Below are 25,687 nucleotides of genomic sequence, written 5' to 3'. Positions count from 1 at the left end.
AATTGAGGGGATACTCATCAATTGGGGAATGGTTGAACAAGCTGTGGCATATGAATATAATGGAATGCTATTGTGTTAGAAGAAATGACAAGCAGGTGAAGTTCAGGAAAACCTGGAAAGACTTACATGAATGGATACAAAGTGAAATGAGCAGAACCAAGAGAACATTGTATACAGAAACAACATTGCACCATGATCTACTCTTCTCAGAAATACAATAATCTAAGACAGTTCCAAAGGAGTCATGATGGAAAATGCTATCCACACCAAGAGAAAGAACTCGTGTGCTATGAATACAGATAAAGCATACCATTTTCACTTAAAAAATCTATTTCATCAACTTTTTTCTTTTAGTCTGTTTCTTCTTTCACATGACCAATGTTTTGTACATTTTACATGATTTTTCATGTATACATCAAATTGCTTCCCATTGCTTCCCATGAGGGAGGAGTAGAGAGAGGAAGAAAATTTGGAACTCAAAAAAGTATTTTAAATGAATGAAAAAATTGTCTTTTCATGTAACTGGAAAAATAAATTACTATTTAAAAAGAAAAAAATTATTGGATTACTGCAGAGAGAGCAAAAGCAAAAAACCCCCACCTAATTAAAAGACATAATCAGGGAAACTACATCTGGCTAAAAAGAAGCATAGACAAAGAAGTAATATAAATTCTAAACATATATGTAACAAATGACCTCCAAATGGAATCCAAATTTTTAAAGGAAACATGAAATGAATTATAGGAGGAAATAGACAACAGAACTATACTAGTGGAGAATGTCAAATTTCCTCTCTGAGAACTAGAGAAATCTAACCATAAAATAAATAAGAAAAAAGTCAAGGAGATGAATAGACAGACTTCTAGAAAAGTTAGGTAAGATAGACCTTTGGAGAAAACTGAATGGAAATAGAAAGGAGTAGACTTTTTTTCTCAGCTGAGCATTGTACGTTCACAAAAGTTGACCATGTATTAGCACATAAAAAAGAAAGGTAGGACTATTAAATGCAGGCTTTTGAGATTGTAATACAATAAAAATTACATTCAACAAAGGGTCATAGAAGTGTAGACTAAAAATTAATTGAAAACAAAATAACCTCATCTTAAAGGAGGAGTAGGTCAAAGAACAAATCATAGAAACAATTAATAATTTCATTAAAAAGAATGACAACAATGAGACAACATTCCAAAATCTGTGAGTTGTTCTAAAACATTACACAGGGTAAAATTTATATTTCTAAATGCATACTATGATAAAAGAGAGATAGAACAGATCAATGAATGCAATTAAATAACCCTAAAAAAAGCACAAATTAAAGGAAGATTAATAAAATTGAAAGCAAAAAAAGCCATTGAACTAATAAATAAAAATAGGAACTGGTTTAATGAAAAAGAAAAACAACAAAGTCGACAAGTCATTGGTTAATTCTATTTAAAAAAAGAAAACCAAATTACTAGTGTCAAAAATGAAAATGGTGACTGTATCATCAATGAAGGTGAAGTTAAAGTAATTGTTAGGAGTTATTTTGTCTGATTATGTACCAGAAAAATTGATGATCTAAGTTAAATGGATGAATAACTTAAAATACATAAACTGTCCAACTTAACAGAAAAGAAATTGAATACTTAAGTAACTATCTCAAAAAAAAAAAAAAATTGAACAAACCATAGATGAGCTCCCTGGAAAAAACTTCCAGGACCAGGTGGCTTTATACGTGAATTCTACCAAATGTTTAAGGAACAATTGAACCCAATAGTATGTAGACTATTTGAAAAAATAAAGGACTCCTATGAAATTCCTTTTATGACTCAAATATGGCTTAATAACTAAATAAGGGAGAGCAAACAAGTTGCCTTAATGAAAATTCACGCAAAGATACTAGCAAGGACATGAACTCTGAGGTCCTTTCCAAATCTTCATCTATAATGCTATTGCATCCAACCCAAGAGATGGTCAAAATTGATGTGAATTTATGGAAATTTACTAGTTCTTTCAGTCTAACTGGTGATTTCAGTAACTATATGAATACATGGAATCAGAGAAATTGCCAAGTAAAATCCCATCTTTTACTGGACACTTAATTCTACTACCTTCCCTCTGTTAATTATTTCTATTTATCCTGTATACAGCCCATTTTGTATATCTTTATTTGCACATTATCTCCCCCATTAGATTGTAAGCTCCTTGAGGGAAGGGATTATCTTTTGCCTCTTTTTGTAACTCCAGTTCCTAGCATAGTGCCTGGCACATAGTAGGGGCTTAATAAATATCAGTTGATCTATTGAGAGATTTACTGCACTGCAAGCAATGTTTATCAGGCAACATAAGGACGTACTGGTAAACATTTAACAACCAGGGAGTGGAGAGGATAGGATTCAATACACATTTTAAAATTTTAATCTGCATTATTATTGTTTCTTAAGTCTAAACAACCAACAAAACAATTCAAGCTCTAATTTGTAGTCATAGCAAATTTCTGAGGTATAAATGTTCATACTGAAAATTTCACAGTTGACTCTACAAGCCAGTTAGAACTATCTGCAGCACACCTGCCATCTTGCTGTTTTAGTCATTTCATTCATTTCCAACTCTTTATGATCCCATGTGGGGTCCTTGGCAAAGATACTGGAGTGGTTTGCCATTTCCTTCTGCTGCTCATTTTACAGATGAGGAAACTGAGACAACAAAGGGTAAGCAAATTGTTCAGGGTCCCACAGTTAGCAAATGTTTGAGCCCAGCCTTGAACTCCGGTCCTCCTGCCTCCAGGCTTGACACTCTATCTACTGTGCCACCTGACTGCTTTCATAGGTGTCACGTTTTAGGAAAGGTAACTGATAAGGACAGGAACTTATAAACCAAAGATCACTCAGAGGAAGAAAACTAGGGTGATAAAGTGAGTCATGCCAAATGAGGATGACATGTAAGAGTTAGGAAAGCTTATTGTGGAGAAGACTGGTGGGGGAAGGAAGCATGGGTATAAGCCATCTTCAAGTAATCAAGGGCCTCACCTGTCAGTGATGGATCTTTGTTTTCCTACTTGCCTTCAGAAGGCAGAGCTGGAAGTACTGGGTGGGCATTGTAAGAAGGTGAGTTTTAGTTCTGACATAAAGAAATACTTCCTAATAGTAATGGGAAATAATGCAGTAGAGTGGAAATATAGTGAATTTAAAGTTGATGGAAAACAATACTAAATAAGTACCTGCTTCTTGCCAGGAACTATGCTGAGAACTTTACAAACATTATCTCATTTGATACTCACAACAACCTTGGGAGGTAGGTGTTCTTATCCTCATTTTACAGTGAAGAAAAATGAGGTGGATAAAAATGAGGCTTAAGTGACTTGCCCAGGATCACAAAGCTAGTAACTTGGAGGTCAAATTTGAACTTAGATCTTTCTGACTTCAAATCCAGTACCACTGTGCCACCTAGCTGCCAGGGCTTGGGTTTGAATTCTCCTTCAGTGACTTGGCACTTGTGTGAGCCTGAAAAAGTCTCATACTCTCTCCTAACCTAAGTTTCTTATCTGGAAAGTGAGTAGGCAGGACTTAACAACCTCCAAGATTCCTTCAAGTTTTAAATCATTGACCTTTTAATTGTATAGACTGCAAAGAGAGAATGGGCAACATCAGTAAGGAATGACTTCTTCACTGAAGATCACTGAACAAAGGCCAGATGACTGTTTTGCCTGGGAGATTTGTTCATGTAGAGTTTGGATTAATCTGTCTTTCAGTGCAGCCAGCTTCTGGCTTGGTGTGAGGGACAGGGAGGGGATACTGGGAGCAGAAAGGCCAATGTTCTTCAGGGATCTTCTTGGCCCCACCTTCCTGAGGGTGTGGAACATGTGAGCATCTCTCTCCTTGTGATACTGTATCAAAATGTGGCCCCGAGACTTCTGCTAGCCCTCAATAAATCACCTGGTCCTCAAGCTCATCTCTGAAAGTGTCTGATAGCAACATAAGGTCATCAGGTTCCTGATCTGCACAACGCCAGCAATTGGAGTAGATGATGGTTAAGCCCTGTGCTTTCATCCAAAGTTGAATTTCTGATTTCTTTGGTGTCTCCTCAAAGGTTGTGGTCAGAGGAAATGTATGCTTAAAAGCTTCACAGTTCCTTTCTAGAGTCATCTTCCAGCACATTTCCTCCAAGAAATGGACTTATTTCATTTCCTATCCCCAAAGCATATTAGTGGGAAAGAGAAATATAGCAGATGGAAACCACAGAGAGGGGGATCTGGTTTGCTGAGCAGCTGCTGGAGAAAAGAGGCTTGGGCCTGGCTGGGGACCAGGCACGCAGCGAGGGGGCCACAGAGGCAGGTTTCTGCACCTCCTGGGATCTCACTTTCTTCATCAGAGGATCAAAAATACTTCTAGTATCTCCCTCAGTCAGACAGACCATGGATATTTATCAAGTACTTCCTACATGCCAGGCACTGTGCTAGGCACACTGGGGGTTCAAAGAAAGGCAAAAATAAAGTCTCTGCACTAGAAGACATGCTCACAGTCTAAAGGGGGAGACAACAGGCAGGCAACTGTGTCCAGACAAGGTCCATGCAGTGTAAATGGGAGGTAAAATCAGAGAGAAGGGAGGGCTTTGTAAACTTGAAGTGCTGTGGAGATCATGCCATTAACTCTGATGATCCCTCCTCCCCTCAGGCTGGAGGCCCCTGTTGGTCTTTGTGAGACTGAGCCCAGAGGAAGTCCTACCCAGGATGGAGCAGATGGGGGAGGGGAGAGGAAGAAAGGACACAAGAGAAGAAATGAAATGGCCTATTCAGTGGGGGCAGGAATAAATAAAGGCTTTTGGATAAGAGAAGGAATGTAGCCTAGTGGAGAGAGAGCTAGGCTCTGAGTTAAGAAGAACCAGGTTCAAGTTTCTCCTCAGACACACACTGGCTCCATGAGTCTCCAAGGACCCCAGCCTGTCAGTGCCACAGATGTCTCTCTGAGAGTACAGTTAGGAGAGCACTGGGAGAGAGAAATCATGGTCTAGTCCCTTCCTTCTGTGTCCTCAATATTGGGTCCCACAAGGCAACACTGTCAGGCAGGTCAGACTCCTGTGGCCTCAGTTCCTTCTTCTGGGTTGTAGCTTGGAAAGAGATTTGAACCTTCTAGCCTTGAGCTAAGGTCTGGCCACAGCACTTGGATGAGGTTTCCTGATGGGACCTGAGCTGGGATGGACAGAATAGGGAGAAGGGGAAAGTTCTCAGGATTTAGAGGTGGCCCCTGTAGTGAGAAGCTAAGGACATTGAACAGAGAGAGCCTGAGTCAGGGAGGGACCTGGGGAAGGTCAGAGGGGACACATATGAGGAGGCAAAGAGGTGCACTGGCAAGAGGTGGCCCATGCAGGGAGGGGCTTCTCTGCTCTCAGATCAGCACAAAGAGCCCTTCAGTGACTCCCACGCTAGACACAGAATGCAGGAGAGGTTTGTACCTTGACAGTTGTTCATACTGGCATTTGGAAATGTCTCCTCCCCAGAAAGAAATCCATATCCAGGCTTACAGGTGCAGTGGTAACTTCCCTCTGTATTAACACAGTTTGCATTCTGACCACAAGAGATACTAATGGGTGGTGCACATTCATTAACATCTGCAACATAAGAAAATAAAACAAAGAAATGAATCATATATATTTGCACATGGTCAATGCGGGAATTTGTTTCATCTGACCACAGTGGGCTATTTGTTCTAAGGAGAATAGGAGGAAGAGGAAGGAAATGCTTGTTGATTGAAAAAAGAAAATGAAAGAAAAGAAAAAATCAACAAAGCAGTGGAAGAGGGTGGGTTCAGTAGGACAGTGCCAAGCTTCATCTCTGAATTCTCTCTGGGTCCTTTCTGCTGGCATATAAGTTCAGACATCTCAGTCCTCTGACAGAGAAAGGGAGAAAAGATAGAGGGGGCCAAAAGTGATTTCTGAGGATGGGGGAGATCTGAGGAGCCAATGGCCAAGGAGAGGCTGATGATTTGGAGGGGGAGGGTCAAGTCATGGTGTCCAGGGCCAGCTCCAGGAGAGAGGAGAGGGAAGGAGATGGAGGGTACCAGTAAAGAGGCTGGCTTGGGGAAAGAAAAGAGCCATGTCTTTCCCTGAAACAAAGGAGAAGAGGATGGTACAGGAGGTATGATGTCCAGGAAGTGAGGGAGGTCTAGCAGGGCAGCCTTGATCTTCTAAGTAGAATAGGGGGCTGGGTCCTCTGGTGAGACCCCAGGGGGCAGAGTGTCATAGCCTTGAGAGCTTTAAGAGACAGGGCAAGGTTTTCAACTGCCACATTGGAAAGCAAGAAGGTTTACAAATACTGCCGTGATCAAATTGTGGACAAATAACATGACTAGGCAGGTAGGATGCCCTGTAATCCCTGATACTTGAAAAGGGGGCTGAGGTGGGTCCCTTGAGCTCTGGAGTTCTGAGTTACAGGAGGGTTAAATTCAATGGAATGTCTACACTATGTCTGGCACTAGTATAGTGAGTTCCTAGGAGGGGAGGGTTACCAGGTTGTAACCTGGTTACAGGTAACAGGTAACTAGGATTATCAAGGATATAAAAAGTGGCCCAGGTTAGAAATGGAACAAGAGAAAACTCCTGGGCCAATAAATCAGTAGTGGGATTGGGGCCCAGGAGTGGCTGATGTATTTCCTCACTGATAAGAATGGGAGAGTAAGAAGGGATGAAAAAGAAAGACAAGAAAGAATGAAAGGAAGGAAGGAAAGAAAAGAAATATAATAGAAACAGAATAAAAAGACTGTTATGTAGCAAAGAAGGCCCAGTTAAAATCAGACAACAGGAATTTGTGGCAGGATATGTGATCACCAGGTTACATCTGGGGGGATCATCCTGACCTCCTCCTTTTACATATAAAGAAAGGGAAGCCCAGGGTGAGGAAGTGACTTGTCTAGGTTCTCACAGCCAGTGAGTATCATAGATGGGATTTGATTCTCCCTCCTCTGACTCCAGAGACAATGCTCTTCCCATCGTACCATCCTGATAACATGACTTTATTCAGCACCTACTTACCACCTGCCTATGGATAATCATTATAATTATAGCTAGCATTTAGATAGAGCTTTCAGGTTTATAAAATACTTTAGAAATATTATCTTGTGTGATCCTCACAACAACCTGGGAGGCAGGTGCTGTTCCTTACTATCTTCATTCTACATTTTATGAAACTGAGGCAGTAGAGGTTAAGTGACTTGCCCAGGGTCACACAGCATCTGAGATTGGATTTGGACTCAGGTCCTTCGGACTCCAGGTTCAATGCTCTATCAACTATGCTCACCAGCTACCTCAAATCACAAGCTCTTTGAACTTTACTTTCTTTGGATTTTAAATATTCTGCTAGTGCTCTTAGGGAGGCAATGATGTTATAGTGGACAGAGAGCTGGCCTTGGAACCAGAAGATGGGTGTGATCCTGGGAGAATCACTGAACTTCTCAGTGCTCTAAGCAGCTTGAAGACTACAAGTGATAGCAGAGTAAAAATTATATGAGAGTAAATGTTGTGTAGAGGAAGAAAAACATTCTGCCATGAGGCATGCTTGGGAAGCCCTGCTTCTCTTTCTCATCCTGTCATCTCCTGCCTCTGTTCATCTACCCAGGGTGTACCCTCTGCCAGGGTGTACACTGTCTCCTCATCCCTGCTTGTTAAGATCCTCTCCTGTTCAGGTGAATTCAACAAATGTTAATTGAGTGCCTACTGTATGCTAGGTACTGAGAATAAGAGGAGAAAACTAAAACATTCTTCCCTGTCCGTAACATTCTGCTGGAATCCTCCCTGATTTCCTTCCCTTTGCCCTAGTTCTAAAGAATCTCTCTCACTGTTTAAATTTGCCCATACCCACTTTTTGGCATTTTTGGTATTTTTTTTGCTTGGGTAGACCCTATCATAGTCTACTTTTATTCTTCTTATTTTTGTCATAAATTTTCTATTCAATTGAAAGTTCCTCGAGGTCAGGATTAGTAGTAATCTTCTTCTTTGAATCTCCCCAATCTGTAAACTCTCAAAACAGTTAGGCCTGAACATCTCCAAGGGAAAGACCAAGTGTATGATGAACATCTATTGCCCATATTATGACCTGCAGTTGAATGGAAGAACTATATAGCATGGTCATGACTACGTATATATTGGGAATGGACAGTAAAGATAGGAAGTGAATTTGGCTCAAAATTCAACAGAGGGGGATAGCAGGGTTGAGTTCAAGAAATTGCCAAACACCTCTATTGACCCCTAAAAAATAAAGGTCTCTATTGTAATGCCAATATTCCATTGGTGTTATGGTCTGACTGTGGGATGTAGGACATAGTCAAAGTTCACACAGAGGGCGCTAGAGAGGTCCATGGGGATGTGAGCCCCGTGCATCCTATAATCAATGAGAAGCTCCAAAGAACAGAAGGAAAACTGTCATCAGGGAAATTTAAAATAGAAAAAAGATGGTCTGGGGATCTGAAGAGGAGGAGGGAAGTCAGGGGAACTGGTTCAAGTTCTGGGTCACTTACAGAAGGGTTATGGAGGAAGGTTCATTGGGTGGACTCTCTGTAGCAAAGGGAAACCAGACAGCCAGGATAATAACAACAGCCCCCATTCCTCCGGCACCTTAAGGTTACAAACCCTTTCTTTACTGTACCTTTAGGAGGTGGGCTGGGAGTGCTATAGATGAGCTCCTTGAGCTTCAGAGTGGGTGAGAAACTTGCCCAGGGCTCCAAAGTAGACAGGGCCAGTGCATCAGGCCCAGGGGTCCTATTCTGAAGGGAACCATTGTTCCCATCAGACAGACATGGGGCTGTCTCGGTGATCACTGGGTCTCCAAGGTTTGAGGGCATCTGGCTAATGCTGCCCATATTCTGTTCCCTAGAGCACTTGGTTTCAAACTTTTTCCAGCTCAGAGGTTTCTGTTCTAACCCAACCATAGGCTAAGTTCCCCTGTGGGTGGGTCTTCCCTGGTTCCCTGGGCTCTGACTTTTGGGGCCTATCTATGCAGTTCTTAAACTGGTCCTCTTTTGGCAAAGCCTGATTTGCACGTGTACACATAGCTTCTCAGAATATTCTCACAGACTCCAAGTGGCTCCCAGAGTGATTTGTTGTGATATTCGTTTTTATCTCCAAAAGAAAGGGAGAGGGTGTGGGGAGGTGATTAGCAATCCTACTTTGTTCACAACAGAGACCTGGGTGGGGCTTCTAACCTTCATGGCCTATCCTGCGCCCGTCTGAGGATGGGAGCTAGACTGGACAGAAGCATCCCAAGCCTTGGAGCACCTAGATCTTTTTGGTCTAGTTTCCATATCACTCTCTGGCTTGGGCTTCCTGAAACAATGATCCCAGTGAAATTAATTTCCTTGTGTTTCCTTCTTTGACTGAGATTGGCCAAGCAGCATCCTTCCCTCCCTCACTTTCCCCCTGCTCCTTTTTATTGTAATATCATAGAGCTGGAAAGAAATCTAGAGGTCAATTTATTCAATACCCATAAATTGCAGGTGAGAAAACTGAGGCCCAGAGAGGTATAGAGATCTGGGCAAAGTATGAAACATCAGATGTTGGGTTTGAACCCCAGGCCCCTGACTACAGAGTCAGTGCTTTTGCCACAATTCCACACAGTCTTTCAGTAACTATGTGAAATCCCCCACCTGCCACTTACTATATTCTAACATTACCTTGGCTAAGTCACAAGCTCTTTGGAATTCAGTGTTTCTGTTTTCTAATTTTTCTAATGTTATTTTATTTTAACAAACAGAACAAAACATGACTCCCACTTCCCAAGGATGTCCCCACTCCACATCCTCACTTTGTAACACATATATACAGCCAGGGAAAATCAAACAATACATTGTGGGTTTCAGTTTTTTCTTGTGTCAAATGAATGGGTTGGACTAGATGTCCTCTAGGTCCCTTCTAGAGCTGGATCTATGACTCTAATCTTAACCAGGCTTTATTTTTGTTTTGAGAGTCACAAGCAGATATTCCTGAGCAACGGGAAGAAATAAGGGGAGAAAATCCTGCCCTCACCCCCTCCCCAGATACACTTGTATTTACTCTACATTGTGCATTGGCAAAGAAGGACGCTGTGCTCCTCCTCATCCCTGGGAGAAGATGTCTCCATTTCAGATGTTATTGAGCTCAGTGACTTCTAATAAAGCTAACATTTTCATGGTATATACTATGTTCTAGGCACTGGGCTAAGCTAAATATGATCTCATTTGATCCTCAAAACAACTCTGTTAGGCAGATGCTATTATTATCCTTGTTTTACATTTGAGGAAACTGAGGTTAAGTGACTTTTCCAAGGTCACCTAACTAGTAAATCTCTGAGGCTGGATATGAATTCAGATCTTTCTGATTCCCAGACCAGCAGTATCTCCACTGTGCCATCTAAATGACTTTATCCCAAACCAGACAAATATATCCGTTCTAAAAGGCCTTCTTAACCCTACTCAGCCTCTAGGATTAGTTCAGGATGGGAGGGAGCTTGAAGTCAGGCCCCTGGAATTGGGAAGAGCAGGAAAGTTTGTTTGCTTTTTTAATTTATAGGATTTATGAACAAAAGTTGTGTAGGGGAGGAAAATCATTCTACTGTGAACTGTGGATTCTGCTTCTGCATTTCACCCTGTCATCCCGTGCCTCTAAGCACTTGCTCTGCTCTTTCAGTCTTTGTGACCCCATTTGGGGTTTTCTTGACAAACTTATTGGAGTGGTTTGCCATAGCCTTCTCCAGCTCATTTTACAGGTGAGAAAACTGAGGCAAACAAAGATAAGTGACTTGCCCTGGATTCAGGAAGGTGATTCTTAATGACTCCAAGTCCAGCACTCTATCCACTGAGTCACCCAGCTGTCCAGCCATAGTTCTTATGAGATTATCTTTATAAAGTACTTGGCATCATGCCTATATCCATGCTTATTCTCCACCTTCTTCCTTCTCTCCCCACCCCTGTGCAGTGGGATGGGTGTTTTATAAAGAGCAACCTCAGGCTCTGACCTGGTAAGGGACTTATGCATAGTCCTGTATCAGGGAGTGCCAAGGGGTCACACCAAGAGTCCTGTCCCAAGGCCACTGCTGCTTCCTGTGTACCCACAGGCTCCAGGGTGTCCAGCTGCCCTTGCCCACATGATGTTTCCTAACGAATAGCCTAAGCTTCCTCTCTCAGATCAGAAGGTCTTGCTGTCCTAGGCTCTGGACAGCAGCCTAAATTCCCTTGGTTGGCTCTGCCCCAGCTCTCTTGGCTCTGATTTCTGAGGGAAAGTATTATCCCTTCTTCATCCAAGCTGCTCCCTGTCTTGGCCCTGATCCTTGCTTGACTTACCCAAGGGACCATCCCCTAGGAGTCCCTGAGCTGTCTCCCACAGGGGCTTACCAGCGCAGTTCTTAGTCTGGTACTTGTTGCTTTGTGCAAATCCTGGCTTGCATTTGCACTTATAACTTCCAGGTTTATTTATACAGATCTCATGGGGTTTACAGGCTGAAGGGTTGAGCTGACATTCATCTATATCTGTAATAGAAAGAGAAAGGGGATGAGAAATAACCCTAGTTTGGACACAACAGAGACCTAGGAGGGGCATCCAGACACTCTGGCATCCCTTGCCACTATCCAGCTCCAGAAGAGGGAGCAACCTGGGCTGGACAGAGATACCCCAATTGCCTGGAGCCTTCAGAGCTTTTGGTTGAGAATCCATTTCCCTTCTTGTCCTGGGTCTCTTGAAGCAATGATCTCAGGGACACTCATTTCCTTCTGTTTCCCTCTTTGAGTGAAATTGACCCAGAGCTGGGCAGTTCAGTGGGTCAGTGGATACAATGCCACTCCTGGAGTCTTCCTCAGACACTTACTGGCTGTGTGATCCCAGGCAGGTCACTTAACTCTGCCTCAGTTCCTCATCTGTCAAATGGGCCAAAGAAGGAAATGGCAAACCACTCTAGTATGTCTGCCAAGAAAACCCAAAAGGAGGTCACTGAGAGTCAGACACCACAGAAATGACCCTAGAGCTATCTAGTCCAGCACACAGATGAGGAAACAGAGGCCCAGAGAGGTTGAGTGACCTGAAGCTAGTTAGCAGTCATTAAATTTGGGGCTGAAGATGCCAGATTTCTATCCCCTCTTATGTTTAAAATAGAAGACTTTGAGGACAGGAGAAGTTCTTTCTCTTCTTCCTTGGGCTTTTTAAAAAATTTTTTAACACCAACATTAAGCGAATTTCTGGGTGCATAGTAAATGCTTCATAAAAGCCTTCTTTTTCATATTGGCTGAGGGGTCCCTCAGGCTTCTCCCTGGTGACCCCAGTGTTCTGTCCTCCTGATGTGGTGAAGCCTGACTCTGTGTGGTCTTAGGTGACTTATTCATCTGGGGAGGAGGGAGGCCCCGTCTCATCACTGGCTGTTCCCCACACTGGTAGACACCATTCCTTTTATCTTAGAGAGATTCTTATTATCTAAACTAACAAGGAAATCCCAGAGCCTCCAGACATAGCAGAGAGAATGAAGTGCAGCCAGCTTCTGGCTTGGTTTGAGGGGCAGGGAGGGGAAGCTGGGAAAAAGAAGGCCAGGCCCCTCCATGGATCTTCCCAGCCCTACCTCCCTGGGGGAGTGGGACCTGTAAGCATCTCTCTTCCTGGGATGTTGTAACAAAATGTGGCCCAGAGACTCATGCCGTCTCACAAAAAAACCACTTGGTCCTTAAGCTCATCACCCAAAGCATCTGTTAACAATATAAGGTCATCAGGTTGCTGATCCATACAAGGACAGGAATTGGAATAGATGATGGTTAAGGTCTGTGCTTTCATCCAGGCTGGAATTTCTAGTTTCTTTGGTGTCTCCCTAAAGGTTGTTGTCAGAGAAAGTCCTGCATAAAACTTTCACAATTCTTGAACTCATTTCATCTCCTATTCCTAAAAATCTATATTGTTTGGAAAGAGAAATATGGCACATGGCAACCACAGACAGGAGGCCTGGTCTGCTCAGCAGCTCCTGGGGAAGGGAGGCTTGGGCCTGGGTGGGGACTTGGCACATGGTGAAGGAAGGGACCACAGAGGCAGGCTTCTGTATCTCCTGGGACCTCACTTTCTTTATCAGATGGTCAAAAATACCTCCAGTATCTCCCCTAATCAGTCAGTCCATAAACATTTATCAAATACTTCCTATGTGCCAGGCACTGTGCTAGGCACACTGGGGAAGGTGTGCTCACAGTCTAATGGGGGAGACAACATGAAAGCAACTGTGTACAGATAGGCAAGATATTTGAAGCATAAATGGAAGATAATATCAGAGAGAAGGGAGGCTTTGTAAACCTGAAGTGCTGTGGAAATTGTGACATTCATTAATTCTGACTATCCCTCCTCCCCTTAGACTGGAGGCTTCTGTTGGTCTTTGTGAGGCTGAAACCAGACAGAGTCCCACCCAGGATGGTGCAGATGAGGGAGGGGAGAGAAAGAAAGGATACAAGAAAAGAACTGAAATAGCCCATGTAATGGGGGTAGGTGAAGGTAAAGGCTATTGGAAAAGAGAGGGAATGTGGCCTAGCGGAGAGAGAGCTAGGCTCAGAGTTAAGAAGATCTGGGTTCAAGTTTCCCCTCAGACACTGGCTCCATGAGTCTCCAAGGCCACCAGCCTCTCAGTGCCTCCATATATCTCTCTGAGAGTACAGTTAGGAAGGTGTTAGGAGAGAGAAATCACAGTCTAGTCCTCTCCAAAATACCCCTCCTCCCTCTGTTTCCTCAATATTGGGTCCCACAGGCAGCAGTGACAGGCAGATCAGACTCCTGTGGTTTCAATTCCTTTTTCTGGGTTGAAGCTTGGAAAGAGATTTGAACCTCCCAGCCCTGAACCACGGTTTGGCCACAGCACTCGGATGAGGTTTTTTGAGGAGGCCTGAGCTGGGATGGACAGAATAGGGAGAAGAGGAGAGTTTCTAGGATTTAGAGGTGACCCCTGTGGTGAAGAGCTAAGGGCACTGAACAGAGAGAGCCTGAGTCAGGGAGGGACCTGGGGAAGGTCAGAGGGGCCCATATGAGAAGGCAAAGGGCATTAGCCAGAAGTGACTCAGGCAGGGAGGGGCTTCTCTGCTCTCATCTCAGCAGAAAAGTTCTTCAGTGACTCCCAGGCTAGACAAAGAATGCAGGAGAGGTTTGTACCTCGACAGTTGTTCATAGTGGCATTTGGAAATGTCTTCTCCCCAGAAGGAAGTGCATGTCCACGGGAACAGGAGCAGTGGTAACTTCCCTTTATGTTAACACAGTTTGCATTCTGGCCACAGAAGATACTAATGGGTGGTCCACATTCATTAACATCTGCAATAAAAGAAAGGAAAAGTAATGAAGCACACATATTTCCACGTAATCCATATGGAAATTCGTTTCATCTAACTATAATATGTTATTTGTTACAGGAACTTTCTTTTTAATTTTCTTTTCCAAGGATGGTGGGAGAAATTAGAAAGAAATTCTTGTTGGTTGAAAAAAAAAAGAAAAAGCATGAAAAGAGAAGAAGAATAAGAAAAAAGAAAAATCAAGGTCAGCAAGGTAGTAAAAGGGGATGGGGTCAGAGACAGTGCCAAGTTTCATCTCTGAATTCTCTCTGGGAGCTTGCTGTTGACATACAAGTACAGATAACTCTTTCCAGGCTTCTGAGAGGGAAAGGGAGAGAGATAGAGGATAGAGGATAGAGGAGGGTAGCTTGAGAAGGCCAAGAGGATGGGGGAGATCTGAGAAGCCAATGGCCAAGGATAGGCTGATGATTTGAAGGGGGAAGGTCAGGTCATTGTCCCCAGGACTAGCCCCTGGAAAGAGGAGAGGGAATGGGGTGTAGGGCACCAGTAAAGGGGCTGTCCTAGGAAAGGAAAAGAACCATGTATTGCCCAGAAGTAGAGGAACAGAAGAAGAGAATGGGTCTGGGAGGGATGATGTCCCAGGAGGGAGCACTGGGAGGGAGCCTTGATCTTCTCAGTAGAGTAGGAGGCCAGGTGGGAAGGGGGTTGTGGTCATGATAGTCTTATGGAGTCAGGACAAGGTTTTGAACTGCCACGATGAAATGGAAGAGACTTTAGAAGTACTATAGAGAAGAAGTTGTGGACAAATAAAAGGGTGAGTCATGAGGATGCCCGTAATCCCTGCTACTTGAGAGGGAGGCTGAGGTGGATCCCTTGAGTTTTCGAGTTTGAAACTATAAGAGAGTAAAGTGAATCAAGTGTCCATAGTAAGTTTGGCACCAATATAGGGAGTTCCTAGGAGGGGACGGCGACCAGACTGCCTAAGGATGGGAACACTGGCCCTGGTTGGATATGGAATTTGAGAAAAGTTCCCTGCCAATAAATCAATAGTGGGATTGGGACCGTGAGTGGTTGATGTATTTCCACTGTGGTGAGATTGGGAGATTGAGGAAAAAAGAAATGAAAAGAAAGAACAAAGAAATAAAGAAGGAAGGAAGGATGGAAGGAAGGAAAGAAAGAAGGAGGGATAGAGGGAAGAAAGGAGGGGGGAAGGTAGAAAAGAAATGAAGTGAAAATAGAGAATAAAAAGACTGTTTTCTAAGTGCTAGAGTCCAGTTAAAAATCAAACAACAGGGATTTGTGGCTGATCCAGGATATGGAATAACATGTTTAGAGGTTGTGGGACCTTCTTGTCTTTTTTTAATTTAACTGATAATATCTGTTTTTCATTTTTTTTTTTTTAGTTTTAATCATTCAATTCCACAAGATTTTGAGTTCCAAATTTTCTTGCCAGCTCTCCCCTCCCCTATCCCAAGACTGCATGCGTTCTGATTACCCCTTCTTCCAATCTGCTCTCAGTTCTATCACCCCCTCACCCCTTCTCTTACCCCCTTCCCTTCTATTTTCCTGTAAAGCACGATAGAGTTCTATACTCTGTTGCCTGCATATCTTATTCTCAGTAGCATGTAAAAACAGTTTTTAACATTCGTTTTTAAAACTTTGAGTATCACATTCTGTCTCTCCCTCCCTCTCTCCCCACCCACCCTTATTGAGAAGGCAAGCAATTTGATATAGGTTATACCATGTGTAGTCATGCAAAACACTTCCATAATAGTCATGTTGTGAAAAACTGATTATATTTCCCTCCATCCTCTCACACCACCAATTTATTCTATTTTCTCCTTTGACTCTGTCCTTTCTCAAAAGTGTTTGCTTCTGATTATCTCCTCTACCAATCTGCCTTCCCTTCTATCATCCCCATCTCTCTTATTCCCTTCCTTCCTACTTTCCTGTAGGGTAAGATAGATTTTCGTACCCAGTTGAGTGTATTTGTTATTCCCTCCTTAAGCCAAATCTGGTGAAAGTAAGTATTCCCTCTCATCTCCCCTTTATTCCCCTCTACGGTAAAAACTTTTCCTCACCTCTTTTATGTGAGATAATTCAACCCATTCTGCCTCTCCTTTTTTCCTTTTCCCAATATTTATATATTCCCTTCAACTACTCTAAAACTGAGAAAGGTCTTATGCGTTACAAATATCATCTTTCTATGTAGGAATGTAAATGGTTTAAAATGATTAAGTCCCTTATGATTTCACTTTCCTGTTTATCTTTTCATGCTTCTCTTGAATCTTATATTTGAAAGTCAAATTTTCTATTCAGCTCTGGTCTTTTCATCAAGAATGCTTGAAAGTCCTCTATTTCATTGAATGTCTGTTTCCCCCCCCTGTAGAATTATACTCAGTTTTGCTGAGTAGGTGATTCTTAGTTTTTATCCTAGTTCCTTTGACCTTTGGAATATCATATTCTAAGTCCTCCAATGCCTTAATTTAGAGGCTGATAAATCTTGCTATCCTGATTATGTTTACACAATACTTGACTGGTTTCTTTCTGGCTGCTTGCAATATTTCTTCCTTGCCCTGGGAAATCTGGAATTTGCTACAATATTCTTAGGAGTTTTCATTTTGGGATCTCTTTCAGACAGGGATTGATAGATTCTTTCAGTTTCCATTTTATTCTCTGGTTCTTGCATATCAGGGTAGTTTTCCTTGATACTTTTCTCAAAGATAATGTCTAGGGTTTTTCTCTTTTTTTGATTATGGTTTTCAGGAAGTCCAGTAATTTTTAAAATTATCACTCTTAGATTCTTTCCCCAGGTCATTTGTTTTCCCAGTGAGACATTTCACAGTCATTCTCTTGGGTTTGTTTGATAATTTCTTGATTTCTCATAGAGTCATTAGATTCCATTTACTCCATTTGATTTTTAAGTAATTATTTTCTTCAGTGAGTTTTTGTACCTCCTTTTCCATTTGGCCCATTCTGATTTTTAAGGTATTCTTCTCCTCCTTGACTTTTTTGGACCTCTTTTGCCATTTGGATTAGTCTATTTTTTTAAGGTGTTATTTTCTTCAGCATTTTTTGAGGTCTCCTTTAGTAAGCTGTTGACTCATTTTTCATGATTTTCTTGCAGCACTTTCATTTTTCTTCCCACTTTTCCTCTAATTATCCTACTTGATTTTCAAAATCCTTTTTGTGCTCTTCCATGGCCTGAGACCAATTCATATTTTTCTTGGAGGCTTTAGATATAGGAGTCTGTATGAGCAAGGATTCTAGGAGGGTCTGTTGTGCCCTCTAGGTTCTAAGATCTGCTTTTCTAAAAGGAAAGTAACTTTTGAGGTGTCAACAATCTACTTTAATGAAGCACATATATCATTCACTTAGTTCAGGAGAAAAAGTTGGCACCCTGAACTTCAGTGAAAATACGAAAAGAAATTATAAGCAGAAATTACAAACAGAAAGACCAACAGACTGGACTTCCAACTATGTGAGCATACATAATACATACTTAATTTCCAGAGAGAGAAGGGCCAACATCTAGGTTTTCAAAACTGAGGGACTTCTTAAGATGGCTGCCCAGAGTCCCATCTGACATATGAATCTTGCTCCAAAAAATAAGGCCCAAAGCCAAACCTCACCTCAGAGTATATATATACTGTTTTCAGAGCTGTAAGGCATGACCCTTGTGACCTAGTGCCTCATTAGAAATTAACAAAAGTTGTCTAAGGTTTATTAATGGGTGGAGAAGATCTTTAACTCTTCCCCCCCATTAACCTTACATTAACTATACAGAGCCTTGACTTTGTTGTCTTCTGATTGTATGTTTTGATCTTTTTTGTAAGATTTTATAGTCTGAGTTTTTCCATGGTTTGCTCACTTTCCCAGCCAATTACTTGAATTTTTAAATCTTTGTTAAGGTAGAAGTCTGCTTCCAGTATGGAGGGTGTACTGTTCCAAGCTTCAAGGGTTTTGTGCAGCTGTTTTCAGAGATACTTCTAGGGACTTGTAGATTTTCAGTTCTCCGAAGGTAGTATGATCAACAGAGAGGTGTTTACTCTTGTTCTGGCCTGTGCTCTGGATTGTGAGTGACCCCAAGCACTCTTTTCTGCCTTGGAACTGTGAGGAGGATTCCCTCTCCATCTCCACCACAGGCTTTACCCCACCAGCACTCTTCTTTGCTCCTGGACCACCACCCAGGACTGTGACCCAGATCCAAGCATGAGCAAAGCAAGAGAATCCTGCCTCAGTGCCAGCAAACAAAACCCTGAAATCCTGCTCTGATCAGCCACTTAATCCCCCCACTATCTGTCAGCCAAGAGTTTGGGAAGCAGTAGGTACCACCCTACCGATGCCATCCCAGATTGGGATTGGGCTGAACTCCTTTCTCACGCAGTTTGCGTGACCTTTGCTACTGACTTTCTAAGTTGTCTTTGGTGTTTCTGGGTTGAGAAGTCTGGAAACTGCCACATCTTCCAGTGATTTGTGTCAGGTTCAACTGGGGCCCAGTCTATGCTGGCAAATTTTACACTGGACCACGCTCCTCTCTCAGCCTGATGCAACAGACCTTTCCTGTAGACCTTCCAAGTTGTCTTGGACTGGAAATTTGTTTCTGCCATTTTGTTGGTTCTGCTGCTCTAGAATTTATTTAGAGGGGGGCAGAGTCAAGATGGCAGAGTGGACTCATGGACTCACCTGAGCCCTACCAAAAATTCCTTCAGATACCACTATAAAGAGAATCTGAACAAATTTCAGAGTGGTGGAATCCAGTAGGAGACAGTGTGTGGCAGATTTCCAGTCCACGACAGCCCAGAATATTGACAAGAAGGATCTGTTATGTGGGGCTGGGGGCGTGCAGAGCCCGAGGGCTGCACCAGCACAAATTCCACCATAGTGGAGCAGAGTTGGAACCACCAGGGTGAATTGAATCAGAAGCAGAAGTGTGGATTCTCAAACATATCAGCATAGGAAGGAAGTCTAGCAGAACTCAGTGAGAAAGAAACACAGGGCCACTAGTAACAGCAACAGCCACTCCTGAGACTATCTGCCCACAGATTAAATGTTTGAAAGTCACCTACTTGAACTTCGGGGAGCCAAGAGGGCAGAATAAACTTGTTGACCTTGAAAAACCCAGAGAATACTGCCCCAAGAAAAATCCTGGAACAGTGGGATCAGCTGAAGGAGTAAACAGTCTCTGGGCTTGGGAGGCTAGGGAGATTGTCAAAAGGGGACCAGTGCAAGACTGGAGCTGTCCCAGATAGCCCCACCTCAGTGAACCAAGAGGAGGTCCTGAGCCCCAGGGGGATGGAGCTTGTAAACCCAACAACAGGACCCCAGGCACACCTTAGCACAGCCAGGGCAATTGGGCAGATACCAGTGCAGAAGGGGATTCACCAGTCACTGAGCCTGCTTGTGCTCTAGCTCAAGGGAGGAGACCTCCTGTGGCCAGACCACCCTTCCCCCACACCTCTTGTAGTGAACTTCATTGTGACCTTGGGGAAACTCAGAAAGATTTCATCTGGTCTCCAACTTGGCAAACACTAGTCAGCTCAGCACCAGGAAAACTGCAGCATTCTAGCTTCTAGCTGAAAGAACTAGAGGCCACAACACGTTCTCAGCACAAGAACTGTGGGACAGAGATCCATTTTAAGAACCAAGAAAAAGGCAATCATCATGAGGAAAAAGCAAACCAGAAAAGCAAAGACCATAGAATCTCACTATGGGGACAAAGATCAAAATATGAATTCAGAAGAGGACAGGATTGAGACTGTACTCACATCTGAAACCTCAAAAGGGAATTTGAACTGGTATCAAGCTCAAAGAGAATTCTTGGTAGAATTCAAGAAGGATTTTAAAAGTCAAATTAGAGAGGTTGAAGAAAAGTTGACAAATGATTTTAAAAACATGAAAAAAGAATTCACTAAAGAATTAAAAAAGGACAATTGGGCAAATGGATAAGGAGATACAAAACCTAAGTGGAGAAAATAACTCCTTAAAAGGCACAATTGGGCAAATGGAAAAGGAGGTGCAAAAGTTAACTGAAGAAAACAACTTATTAAAAATTAGAATTGGGCAAGCAGAAGCTAATGACTCTATGAGATATCAAGAATCAGTCAAACAAAATCTAAAGAATGAAAAAAGAAGAAAATGTAAAATATCTCTTTTGAAAAACAAATGACCTGGGAAATTTGTTTAGAGTCATTTTTTACAGGTATTTGAAAAGGTTTGGAGGAGAGCTCAAGTAAGTCTCTGCTTTTAATCCACCATCTTGGTTCTGTCCCCTCCTGACCTCTTCCTTTTACAGATAAAGAAAGGGAACCCATGGTGAAGAAGTGAGTTGTCCAGGTTCACAAAGCCAGTAAGTATCAAAGATGGGATTTGATTCTCTTTCCTCTGATTCCAGAGCCAGGCCCTGGGGATGTGAGGATAAAGCCAAAACAGTTCCCCTGCCCTCAAAGAGTTTACATTTTCCTGAAATCTTCCCTGATTCCCTCCTCTTTGCCCCAGTTCAAAGGAATCTCTCTCTCTGTTCAAATTTGCCCATACAAGAGGAGGCAGGGCAAAGATGACAGAAGAAAGGCAGGAATATGCCTGAAATCTCCCCCAAACTTCTCCAAATACATTTAAAAAATAACTCTAAACCATGACTGCACAACTTGCAGCTCACAGGTTTTGCAGGCCTCTCTAAATAAATTCTAGAGCAGCAAAAACCCACAAAAGGACAGAGTGAAACAAATTTCCAGCCCAAGAAAACCTGAAAGAACAGCAGGAAAGGTCTGTTGCAACAGGATGAGAGAGGAGTACAGTCTTGCACAGGCCATACCAGTGTAGATCAGGCCCCAGGCCCCAGGCCTCAGGGAGACTGAATCACTAGCTGCAGTGATAGTTTCCAGGCCTCTCAGACCACAGAGGACAAACAACTTGGAAGGTCAGCAGGAAAAGTCTGTCACACCTCGGTGAGAGTGGATCATAGTCCACAGCAGCCTGTACCAGCACAGCCCTGGCCCCAGCAAACCAGCAGCAGGCCTTAGGAGTGATTGAATCAGCAGTGACAGTGGTTGATTCTGGAGCTTTTGGCTCTCAGACAGAAAGAGGTTTGAACAACTAGTCAGAAGGAGATTACAGGGATCTTTTTGTTAATGTTTTTTTGCGCTGAGGTAGGACTAAGTTACTTTGCCCAGACTTGGGATCAGTTCACAGTCCTGGGTGACAGTCCCAGAGAAAAGAGAAGCACTAGCATAGCAAAGCTTGCAGCCACAGTGGAAGAGGGACCCTCCCCAGAGTTCCAGGGCAGAAAAGAATGTTTGGGGTCACACACAGGCCAGAACCCCAGCCAGGAGAATAGAAAGCACCTGTCTTTAGATTTTACCATCTTGAGAGAACTGAAAACTTACAGATCCCTAAAAATATCTCTGAAATCAGGTGCACAAAAACCCTGAAACCTGAGACAGTGAGCCCTCCACCCTGGAAATAGAGCCCTACTTTAACAAAGAGTTAAAAGTCAACTAATAGACCGGGAAAAAGAGCAAACAATGGAAAAAAACATTCTGGCTATTGAAAATATGGTGACAAAGAAGATCAAAACACACACTTAGAAGAAGATAACTAAGTAAAAGCTCCTACATCCAAAGCCTCCCATAAAAATAAAATTGGTGTCAGACCATGGAAATGTTCAAAAAGGATTTTGAAAATCAAGAAAGAGAAGTAGAGGAAAAACTGGGAAGAAAAATGGTAGTGATGCAAGAACATTATAAAAAAAACAAGTCAACAGCTTTGCAAGGGAGCCACAAAAAATACTGAAGAATATAACACCTTAATAAATAGAGAAGGCCAAATAGCATAAGAGGTTCAAAAAACCAATGAGGAGAAGAATACCTTAAAAAGCAAATGGAAAAGGAGGTCCAAAAACTCACTGAAGAAAACTATTCCTTAAAAATTAGAAGGGAGGAGGAGGAGGAGGTGGAGCCAAGATGACAGAGTAAGAGCAACTACTCACCTAAGCTCTAAAAAAACAAACCCCTTCAGATACTCTAAAAGGAGAATCTGAACATATTTTAGTGGTAGAATCCAATAGGAGACAGAGTGTGGCAGATTTCCAACCCAGGACAGACTGAAGGGCTAACGGGAAGGATCTGTTGCATGGGAGTAGAGGAGTGCACAGTGCACAGGCTGTACCAGCACAGACCCCCATGGCAGGGCTGAGCAGGAAGCTCTGGGTGGTCTGAAGCAGTGGTCACACTGCAGAATCTTGGGCATATCAGTCCAGGATGGGAGTCCAGTGGAACTGGGCAAAAGAGAGCCACAGAGTACCAGGTAACTGGAGCAGCCACTTCTGAGACTATTAGCCCACAGATTAATGTCTGTAAGTCACTTACTTGAACTTCTGGGAACCAAGATGGTGCAGTAATTGGTAAATGCTCTATCCCTCCCCTTGTTGACCTTGACAAACCCATAAAATATTTCCCCAGGAAAAATCCTGGAAGAGTGGAATCAGTCAAAGGACTCAGACTGTAAGACTAAGAAAATCTCAAAGGGGGGGGGTCCTTCTAGCTATGGCTGAAGGGGATCAGTGCAGTACCGGAACTGTCCCAGACAGTCTCACCTCAGTGAATCAAGAGGAGATCTTGAGCCACAGAGGGGCAGAGCCCGCAATGGTCAACACCAGGACCCCAGGTGTACCTCAGCACAGTGAGGAGAATAGGGAAGACACTAGTGCACACACTAGTTCACCAACTACTGAGCCTCCCTGTGCTCAGAAGAGGAGACCTCCTGTGGCCAGATCACAGCCCCTCTCCCCACACTTAATCAGCTAGTTCCAGGGTAACTCCAGGGAAACTCAAAAAGACTTCACCTGGCCTGTGCTTTGGCACATCAGCCAGCTCAGCACCAGGTAAGCTACAACATTCTAGCCTCTAGTTGAAAGAACCAGAGGCCACAATATACAAAGTCTCTAGTTCTAACCACAAGAAAGGTGGGACAGAGCCCCCTGTGCCCCAGAAGCAGAGATCCTCTTTAAAAGCCAGAAAAAGGGCAATCATTATGAGCAAAAAGCAAACCAGAAAAGATAAGAATATAGAATCTTTATATGGGGACAAGGACCAAAACACGAACACCAAAGAGGTCAACATTGAGACTGTACTCCTATCTGAAACTTCAGAAAGGAATATGAACTGGTCTCAAGGCCAGAGAGCATTCTTGAAAGAGCTCAAGAAGGATTTTAAAAGCTAAATTAGGAAAGTATAAGAAAAACTGGCCAATGATTTTAAAAATATGAAAAAAGAAATCACAGAAGAATTTAAAAGGAAAATTGGACTAATGGAAAAGGAAGCACAAAACAAAAAAAAAAGGAAGTATAAAAACTAACTGGGGAAAATAACTCCATAGATGGAAAAAGAGATGTAAAAGTTAACTGAAGAAAACAATTTGATAAAAATTAAAATTGAGTAAGTAGCAGCTAATGCCTCTATGAAACATCAAGAATCAGTCAAACAGAATCTAAAGAATGAAAAGATAGAAGAAAATGTAAAATATCTAACTGGAAAAGCAACTGATGAGGAAAATAGATCCAGTAGAGAAAAATCTAATTATTATTGATCTACCAGAAAGCCACAATGAATAAAAGAGCCTGGACAATATCTTTCAAGATATCATCAAGAAAAACTGCCCAGAAGTCCTAGATCCAAAGGACAAAATAATCATCGAAAGAATCCACCGTTCATCTCATAAAAGGGATACCAAACTAAAAACACCAAGGAGTATCGTTGCCAAATTCCAGAACTCAAGTGAATGAGAAAATACTGCAGGCAGCCAGAAAGAAGCAATTCAAATACTGAGGACCTACAGTCAGTATCACACAGGACATTGCAGCCTCTACATTAAAAGATCAAATGGATTGGAATATGATATTCTGTAAGGCAAAGGAGTTAGGACTACAACCAAGGATCAATTACCCAGCACAGCTGAGCACAGTATTTCAGGCAAGGAGATGGACATTCAACAAAATAAAGGATTTCTAGACATTCCTAGTGAAAACAGCAGAGCTCATAGAAAATTCTGTCTTCAAACATAAGTCTCAAGAGAGGTATTAAAAGGTAAACAGGGGGAAAAGACTGTTTACTTCACTATAATGGAAGATGATGCTTGAGAATTGTATATTTATTATGATATATAAAAGGGATACACATAGATAGATGGAGTGGGTATAAAGTAAATGATGTGATGATGAAATGTGATTTAAGGGTGCAAGGGCATTGTAACAGGAGATGTGAAAAGAAGGAGTCAGAAAAATTACATTACAGAAAGACGCACAAAAATATATTACAGTAGAGTGAAAGAGAGGAGGGAGATGAGCATTTTTTGCGGTTTACTCTCATCTGATTTGGTTCAAGGAGGGAACAACAAACTCGGTTAAGTATAGAAATCTAACTAACTCTATAGGCAGTAGGAGGGGAAGGGAGAAAGAAAAGGCATGGGAGGCTAAAAGAGAGGGAAGAAGTAGTAAAGGAAAAGGGGAGTAAAAGGGAGGGGGGCTGATAGAAAGGAGGGAAGACTGAGGGAGGTGGTGGTGAAAAATTAAAATTGTATTGCAGAGGGGAAGGGAGAAATAAAAGCATAAATGGGGGGAAAGAGGATACAGGGAAAGACATAGACAGTAATCATAAATTTGAATGTGAAGAAGTCTCCCATAAAACAGAGGCGGACAGCAGAATGGATTAAAAACCAAAATTCAACAATATGTTGTTTACAAGAAACACATTTGAAATGGAGGGATACACACAGGGTAAAGGTAAAAGGTCAGAGAACAATATATTGTACTTCAGCTCATGCAAAAAAAAGCAGGGGTAGCAATCCTAATCCCGGACTAAGGAAAAGCAGAAATAGATCTAATCCAAAGAGATAAGGAAGGAAACTACACCCTGCTAAAAGGCACCATAGATAACGAAACAATATCACTACTAAAAATACATTTGGATGCATAGCATCCAAATTCTTACAGGAGAAGTTATGAGAGTTACAGGAAGAAACACAGAAAAACTGTATTAGTGGGGGATCTCAACCTCCCCCTCTCTGAACTTGATAAATATAACCTCAAAATAAACAAGAAAGAAGTTAAGGAGGTGAATAAAACTCTGGATAAGGTAGGTATGCTAGATCTCTGGAGAAAATTGATTGGGATAGAAAGAAATATACCTTTTTTTTCTCAGCAGTACATGGCACATAAACAAAAATTGGCCGTGTGCTAGAGCATACAAACTTCACAATTCAGTGCAGAAAGGCAGAGATAGTCATCGCATCCTTCTCAGATCATAATGCAATAAAAATTATATGTAATAAAAGGTCAGGGAAAGATAAACCAAAGATTAATTTGAAACTAAATTATCTAATCCTAAAGAATGAGAGGGTTAAGCAACAAATTATAGAAACAATCAACAACTTCATTCAAGAGAATGACAATAATGAAA

The 25,687-nt window shown here is 42.2% G+C and overlaps 1 protein-coding gene across 1 annotated transcript in view; it reads right to left on the bottom strand.

Annotated features, from left to right (window-relative positions):
- The window catches only part of LOC140502250 (adhesion G protein-coupled receptor E3-like), an 83,030-nt gene that overhangs the window by 44,430 nt on the left and 12,913 nt on the right, over positions 1-25,687 (bottom strand). Inside the window, exons 6-8 of the mRNA XM_072606540.1 lie at positions 14,101-14,256; positions 11,334-11,468; positions 5,431-5,586 (exon numbers count right to left, since the gene is read on the bottom strand). Coding sequence (XP_072462641.1) covers positions 5,431-5,586; positions 11,334-11,468; positions 14,101-14,256 — 447 coding nt within the window. The remainder of the gene's footprint in view (positions 1-5,430; positions 5,587-11,333; positions 11,469-14,100; positions 14,257-25,687) is intronic.

The sequence above is a fragment of the Notamacropus eugenii genome, chromosome 4, assembly GCF_028372415.1.
Source record: "Notamacropus eugenii isolate mMacEug1 chromosome 4, mMacEug1.pri_v2, whole genome shotgun sequence".
Taxonomy (NCBI): Eukaryota; Metazoa; Chordata; class Mammalia; order Diprotodontia; family Macropodidae; genus Notamacropus; species Notamacropus eugenii.
The sequence above is the reverse complement of the archived record's forward strand: the minus strand, read 5'-3'. Positions and strand labels throughout refer to the sequence as shown.